The following is an 8,184-nucleotide window of genomic DNA, read 5'->3' as shown; positions in this document are numbered from 1 at the left end:
TTTACCAGCAATATCTTGTCCTGCTTTAGCACAAAAGGTGCAGTACATTTTCCCTTTGTCATAACGTAACCAGGCGAAGTCTTGTAGCCAAGCTGATTTAAACTGTCTTGTTGGGATGAGAGCCGCAGGGACGGGAGAAGACTCAACTCGCTGCGCTTGGCTGTCATCATCTGTAAAAGATTGCACACCGATTGAAACGGGCTGGGATGACTCAAATGTCACTTGGGAACTTTCACTGGTCGAGTTGGTCTCAACATCGTGGGCATCTGATGTAGAGGAGGCAGGGTTTGGACAGGCAGGGAATGAGGAAAAAGTCTGATATTTTTCTTGTCAGCTGACTAACGTTAGTTAACTACGCAGTTAGCTAGCCTACATATAACGGATAAATTCACATTCTAACAAACTAAACCACATCAAACTAAATTAAACACCTTTAATAAAAAGGCTCAGGCAGGGTTAGGTTAGGGGATGACTCAACCCAACACTCATTGGTGTGGGAGGTGGCACAGGCACAAAACCTTGTCCTTCATTCTGTATATATTCCTCTATATGTATTTAACATTCTATGAGAAAATATCAGTTGTATAAAAAAATGGAAAATAAATTATATAATTTTTTTAATCTATATATTGTGTTAAAAATGAATTCTGCCACTTTAAAAAAAATAATTTTCATGAATCTCATGAAAATGAATCACATGAAAATGAATCAACGTAAATGAATCACATGTAAATGAACCATATGAAAATGAATAAATAAATTAAAGACTTTAAAAAAAAATCTGTCTAAATGTAAGACGTTCTAGGTGAGGTTAACTATTGGGGGTTGGAGGATCAGTTTAGAGAACATATTATTTGTTTCTGATGGTTAAGTTCAGGGTTAGGGTTGGCCCCTAAGTTTCAACATTAGAAAAAGGAGTTTTTATTGGTTAAAAATTAGGTGATTAGAGTTTATTGTTTGGGTAAGCCCCTAGATTTCAAGATAAAAAATGGTTTTAATGGTTGGAATAGAAGTTCTAATTGGGTTTAAGGGTACTGGATCTATGTTCCCCATCCCTATTGTTCAACTTGTACAGATGAAATTTAATCTGGCCCAAATTTAGGGCCGAACCAGGAAAAAGTTCCATTAATTTTGTCCATGTTCCCTCTCAGATCCTTCTTCCTATTGATTACTCCCCTCCCCCCTGAGAAGAAATGCCTTTCTCTCTATTAATATATACCCCCACACACATTTTATATATAATATTATATTATATTTATATTTTTGTGTCACGATATGGAGGTTGAGACGGATGCAAGTGCAGATTTTTTCAAGTTTTATAAAGAACTAAACAAAATACAAAAGACACTGACATTGGGGCAAAATACTGTGGCAAAGACTAAACATAAACCAAAGAGAAAAACACAGCACCAGGGACAAAGGTAAAGAAAGACAAACGTGAGACAAAGAGTGCAGTGAAAACTGGCTAAATACACAAGTGCTTACCAGGAATGTGATCCAGGTGCAGGTGGTCATGTGACTGTGATGCAGTGGCTGCTGGGAACTGTAGTTCAGATTTCCTTCTCTGATTACATGACATAATGGTGAATGGTGTACTATGTAATATTACTCTGTGCGTGTGTGTGTTTATACAGAGGCTGAATGTGTTGGCCACTCTGTTTCAGGGTAACTTACCCAAAATACATCAGAGCATCATCACAGCTCTCATTACTGTGGATGTCCACGCCAGAGACATCGTCACGGAGCTCGTCAATGAAAGGGTACAGACGGCTACAACCTTCTCTTCAGAGCGAAGGGAATCATGGGTGTGGTCAGATCTGATTGGTCAGAAGCTGTTAATAAATCTTTTAAAAATAACTGCAGCTCTAACAGCAGTGCATATGCAAATCAGTTCCCAGGTTTATACAGTATGAACGCACTCATTATAAACTATCCACGCTATATCCTCAGGGAGAATGCCCAATTCGTATATAATGAGATTGTGTATATATCACATGTCTTTGTGTATGTGTTCACGTAGGTGGACTCGAGCAGTAACTTTGAGTGGCAGAAGCAGCTGTGCTAATACTGGGACGTGGATCTGGATAAGTGCGTGGCCAGAATGGCTCTGTATCAGTACGTCTACGGATATGAGTACCCGGGAGCCTGCCTGCGTCTGGTCATCATCCCACTCACAGTAAAGACGTGTTAACAATACGTTAAGAATTCATAATGCATAATGTAGTGTAGTGCATGTTATTATAATAACATTTATTTAAATACTATGCGTAATGCATTACGGAGGCTTTATAACATGCTTCGAATGCGTTTATCGCTCATTATAGGCGTGTGAAAGAGTGAAGTCTTAAAGATACGTTTGTGTGTGACCTTTCCATCAGGAACATGTTTAATGTAAAAAAAAAAAAAAATCTTCTTGGAAATGACATGCTTGTGCTTGTTTGTGATGGTTTTTAGGACCAGTGCTACCTGTCTCTGATGGGTAACACCTCGAATAACATGTGTGTAGAAGGTGTGAGCTTGATCCTTTCACATTTAGCCAGACAGAGCGTCTTGTTGTTGTCCAACACGGGGGTAATTTTCTCAATCCACAGGCACGTCCACAGGTACATCACTCACCACCCACTTGTGCGTGTCGGCGATGTCACTGCCGAGGGACGGTTTGATGGCACTCCACTCCCGTGTGAGAGGGTCGTCTTCACCATACAGCTCGTCCAAGCTTACTGACTGTGGGTTGAGCACGTCGGTCTCGATGGGCTTGTAGAAGGGATTCACCTCGCAGCCCTCTGTCTCGTGGAGGGTGCGCAGTGCGTCAGCGAGGGCACGGTACGCTGTGGTCTTACCGCCTCTTGTAGGGCACACCAGCAAGACGCCCTGGTGCACCAGCATGGTCTCGTACAGCTGGATCACCTTGGCGGTCATGCTGGAGACGGGCTGCAGGGAGTGGGCGCATAGAGCTGCCTCGATGTTCGATTAAAGCGCGCCGTAGTCATGCTCGGGGACGCCCACACCAGGAAAGAGGTCCGACAGAATACCGCTAAACACACACAAGAAAGATTGGATTGACTCGATTGACACTAGATTCAAGATTTTCAGATTATGGATGTTCAGATGTTCCACGATTCTTTACTTTTCATCTGGTATAACATTACAAGGTGCTAATGTTATATACTTTAAATGCTTTAAAAAAAGTTATATAATTACAGCTTTTTAGTTGCAAAGAATTTGCAAATGTCAGTTAATTGTATTTCCTAATTTGTCCTGGAATTTCCTCCTAGTGCCTGATTCCAGTGATCCTGTGATAATGACCTTTGATACTCCATATGTAAGCTTTGGCGTTCTTTACTATTTATCAATTTATTTTATTTTAAGTTCTGCATCATCCTTGAGTAACTTGGGCAGGTTGGAGTATCGTAGCGCTCTAATCAACACCACATTCTCACTCAGGTGTGGGTTCTCTCGCATCAGAGACCTGGAACACACACACACACACACGCACGATTTATTCCAGCAAGACATCTGTTACATTTATAGATAGTTTTAATTAACAATTTAGAAAAAACAACGGATGAATCTAATCTAATCTAATATGTTCACCCTGTTCGTAGACGGACATACCCGGCCATGACGATAACAGAGTTGACGACTCTCATGCTGAAGTCGTAGTGGTCCTGCCGGGAAAGCTGCTTGCTGCACAGCTTATACAGCTGAATCATCTTCTTCGCCAGAGTCTCACTGGACTTGAAGCCCTCAGCTCACAAGTCCACCTACAGCAAAAAAGACAACGTGAAACGGTTCTGTAACACGCCAGAATACATCCGTTATTGCGTTCATTACATAACGTAATGAATGACGGCACCCGAGCACACCTCTGCGATGACGGCGTGGTCGGGCACAATCATGGAGACGGATCTGAAGCGGCCTCCAGGTTGTCCCGGAGCTCGGTCCTGCCTGCGTAGCCTGGGTTCATCGTGATTAAGGCAGCTTCCTACAAATGGAAGCAGGGGAAATGATAACGATTCAAACCCTTGCTAATATTCTGAAATCGATTGCAACACTGAGTGAGTCTGTTCCAAGAATCGATTCAGCACAAATCTCGAATTAAAGGTTAGGGGAACAACCCACAGTATTAAGTACATAGGATCATTATCATGATTAACAGGGCGATTCCTAATACCTGGTGTCAATTCGTAGATACCAGGTAATGGGAATAGAGTCGATTCAAAGGAATCAAGCTTTGGAGTCGACTCTATAGTCGTTGTGAATATGGAGTCAACTCCAAAGCTTGATTGTGGGGGAAGCATGACTGAAGAACCTTGATTTCTCAGTTTGGGAACAATCCCAAAGAAATAGTCGGGAGAGCGTTTGGCATCGTTGTGACAAACGCTGAATCTCACAGCTTTTTTTTTAGTTTTTAATTACTCAACATTTAAGACACAACTTTTAAGACACAAACCCCTCGTTTATTCCTTCACTTTCATCTTTCACTACTTTTTTTATTTTACATTTTGTTCTGATTCTTTCCCCCTGAATGTCTGGCTAGAACTTTCTGGAACTGGGAGCTAATGCTAAATTTAATGTTCTGTTAGAAAAGACAGCTTGATGTGTGGTTTCATTAAATTCATTCGATTTAAATATCTTGTCTTTCTAAGAAAAACTGCTGATTAAGCAATGCACTATACCATATTCATGAGAAAGTAGAATTTTGTATTTGTTATTTGGCGTTTGTGTAAATTCAATACGTCGTTTTCAGCTAGTGATTTAAAGAATTGGTTCATGAGTCATCTTTGTCAGATATGCTGGTGGCGCTTTCTGATTTTAGTCATTTAACCATTCAAAAGAGTTATTTGTGTGTGGAACAGTGTTGCATTGCACCCGCGAATACCTGCAACCTGGAATGGAAAATAAGATTTATTTTGTTCCAACACTTTTTTGTTGTTGTTGTTGTTGCTCCAAAACTGAAAAGTGTTACAATGGAAGCAGAAGTAAGTGTAGCTTCTTAAATTGTGTAGTGTAACACAGTGTTTTTCAATCTTTTTTGAGCCATGGCACATTTTTTACATTGGAAAAATCTTGTGGCACACCACCGACCAAAAATGTTACAGAATGGCACTCTGTAGCCTAATACAGTGTATATAATTACAATATAGTTTCTCAATTTATTTATACTCACTCAGTGTGAAACCTGGGCCTGTTTAGATGAACACAAAGCCGATATCCTGGCAGGAATTGAAGAAAGGCATACACAAAGCTCTTCTTCACCAGCTTTCAGTCTCTCTCTGTTTTTAGTTTTTATAGCAGTTAGGCTTGAAAAGCTCAGCTCACACACATATGTTGTGGAAAATGGGAGCAATGTCAAAACTTTGTTGGCCGGAATGGGGAACTCCTTGGGAGCAGTCAACCAAAAACTGTCCAAAGGAAGTTCAGCAAATCTTAGCTTTAAACCACGATCTTGTTTCAGTTCAGTTAGTTCCTCCTGCTCCTGTAAAGTCATGTCCTTTCCAATAGCAGTCAAGGCATTCAGTGGAGGCTGAAGAGAAATAAAATGACAACTTCTCCTCAAGTTTTCAGATGTTTACCTATTACCTCGCACAGTGCAGCAGGGTCATCTTGCCGTTCCTCTGTGAGTGGGAACATCTCAAGGTTGGCACTTTGCACATGTTGTTGCCAGAGGTGCACCTTTAAATGGAATCCATTTATTTTATCCATGCTTGTAAGCAGGTTCTCATTTCGGCCTTGCATCCGTGTGTTCGGTTCATTCAGATGATGAAATATATCTGCCAGGTATGCCAGCTTTGCACACCACTCATCACTTGCAAACAGATTTGAGTAATCAGACCTCTCGTTTGTCAGAAACACTTTAAGTTCCTCCAACTTATTAACAATTTAAGCTCATACACACGGGCCAGCAACTTGTCATGCTACAACCATCGGATCTCCGTATGGAGCAATAAGGCTTTATGCTCCGCTCACATTTCCTCACACAAAGATGCAAATATACCTTTTCAAAGGTCGTGTCTTTACAAAGTTCCCTATGCGCACAACATCATCCACCACAGGAACTAGTTCTGCTGGTAAAGTCTTTGCAACGAAGGTGTCACGGTGCAGAAAACCGTGTGTAACAATAAGATCTGGGTTTCTTTCCTTCACTCTGCTAACGAAGCCTTAGGTGTGCCCGACCATGGCTGCAGCTCCATCAGTGCAAACACTTGTGCAATTTTCCCACGTAAGTCCTCCCTGGTCAAGATATTCTGATGTGACCCAAAAAATTTCCTCTCCTGTTGTTTTTTTCTGGCAGTGCCTTACAAAATAGGAAGTTTTCTCTAATGGCATCTCCATCCACAAAACGCACATTGGCCAAGAGCTGAGAATATCCGTAGACTCATCAAGTTGCAACACAAATTTCCTACTGATGCGTATCTTTTCCAAAACATGGCTTTCGATGTCTGTAGACATGTCATCAATACGTCTGTCAATTGTGTTATCTGAGAGCAGGACTTTAGATATGTCTTTAACCGCGTCAGGGCCGAGCATCTCGTTGACAGTGTCTTTGCAGGCAGGTAGTATTAACGTCTCTGCCACAGTGTGGGACTTTTTTCATTTAGCTACAAGTTCAGCAACTAGCGTTGAGGGCTTTCTAATTTACCTTTGTGGTTTTTCTCATTAATGTTGCCTGTTTCTGTGTTTTCACGCAGGCAAACAAGATAGTCCATCGGCTTGTTTTGAAGCGACGGGTGTTTCGCTTGGAGATAGCGTTTAAGCTTGCTTAGCACCATGGCGCTATTGGACTGCTTCTCGCCACACACCAAGCATAATGGAGTCGGGGTCATCTCATCGCTGGTGAACGTAAATCCTAACGAAAGATAACTTTTGCTCGAGCTCACCATCTTTGCTTTCTTTTTACCACCACTCATACTAGGCCCTTCACCTGGGTCACAGTCTTGTCCAGGGCCCAGTTCGGAGTTTGCATGTTTCCTTTTTAAAAACTTCTCCATCACTGCCACCACGACCTGTCGCATGCGTCACTAATTCTCTTGTCTCTAAGAAGGTAGGAGGCAATTACCTACTGCCACCCGGACGAATATTACATTACACTTCGTCACTATATTACAGCACAGACACTCGACAATGGCTTATTATTTGCAGATAATAATGAATAAATTTTAATAAATAAGAATTTTAAGACTAAGTGAAATTGGACAATTTCTCAAGGCATGCCTGACGATCTCTCACGACACAGTAGTGTGCCACGGCACAGTGGTTGAAAAACACTGTTCTACGGTATGTAGACTGTATTACATGTGTGTTGAGCAGAGAGGAGATATTATAATATTATACAGTATCTGGAAATATAGTGTGTGACTGCTGCTGAAATAAGGAAGAGACTTAGGATTCTCCTTTTCAAATCTGAAACCAAATTGCTGAAGCAGCACAGTCTTTAGTTATTAAAACTAAGCATTGGTGGTTCAGTGGTAGAATTCTCGCCTGCCACGCGGGAGGCAGGTTCAATTCCCGGCCAATGCAGAAGTGAGTTTTGAAAGTTAAGCCTTCACCAAAAGAACATTACAAGCCTTATCATTTCTGCCCAAACTAGTCGAACTCCATAGGGAGGGTAACCATGCTCGTGAGTTTCGTTGGTGGAGTCCAAACAATTTAGAGATTTTTTTTTTTTTTTTTAACTTTTCCAGCCTGATGAGCATCAACAACTCTTTTTCTGAGATCCTCACAAATTTCCTTTTTTCATACCATGATACACTTCCACAAACATGTGTTGTGAAGATCAGACTTTGGTAGATCCCTGTTCTTCAAATAAGACAGGGTGCTCACTCACACCTGATTGTCATCCCGTTGATTGAAAACACCTGACTCTAATTTCCCCTTCAGACTAACTGCTCATGCAGACGCCAACAATGTCTGCACCATGCACGCTTCCTTTACAGAATGCGCTTAAGCAAGGTCTTTACAAGAAAAATAGGGTCCAAACCCACATGGGCTGTGCCCAGCGGATTGGCAGTTCATCACCTTAACCTCTTGCTGACATAGCTCACGCGTATGAAATTACATCCCGGTGTGTGGAGCAAAAAAGAGGTTTCGGTGCAGGTTCTTTGCCCCTGTCGTCTGGACTGCGGAATGCGTTCTGCGTTGACGGACCTCCAGAGACGCCAGAGCCTTACAGCAGCTGTGGCC

At 41.8% G+C, this 8,184-nt stretch overlaps 1 protein-coding gene across 1 annotated transcript; it reads right to left on the bottom strand.

The window, feature by feature from the left end:
• Positions 1-1,075: 1,075 nt before the first annotated feature.
• LOC108262479 (dynein axonemal heavy chain 6) lies at positions 1,076-3,485 on the bottom strand. The gene is made up of 2 exons (XM_047153985.2): positions 3,307-3,485; positions 1,076-3,034 (listed from the first exon to the last, which is right to left on the bottom strand). The coding sequence occupies exon 2, from the start codon at positions 2,917-2,919 to the stop codon at positions 2,581-2,583; it is 339 nt and encodes a 112-aa protein (XP_047009941.1). The 5' UTR covers positions 2,920-3,034; positions 3,307-3,485; the 3' UTR covers positions 1,076-2,580.
• Between the last annotated feature and the right edge of the window lie 4,699 nt (positions 3,486-8,184).

Source organism: Ictalurus punctatus, unplaced genomic scaffold, assembly GCF_001660625.3.
Source record: "Ictalurus punctatus breed USDA103 unplaced genomic scaffold, Coco_2.0 Super-Scaffold_100, whole genome shotgun sequence".
NCBI lineage: Eukaryota > Metazoa > Chordata > Actinopteri > Siluriformes > Ictaluridae > Ictalurus > Ictalurus punctatus.
Note: the sequence above shows the minus strand (reverse complement) of the source record. Positions and strands in the feature narration are given on the sequence as shown.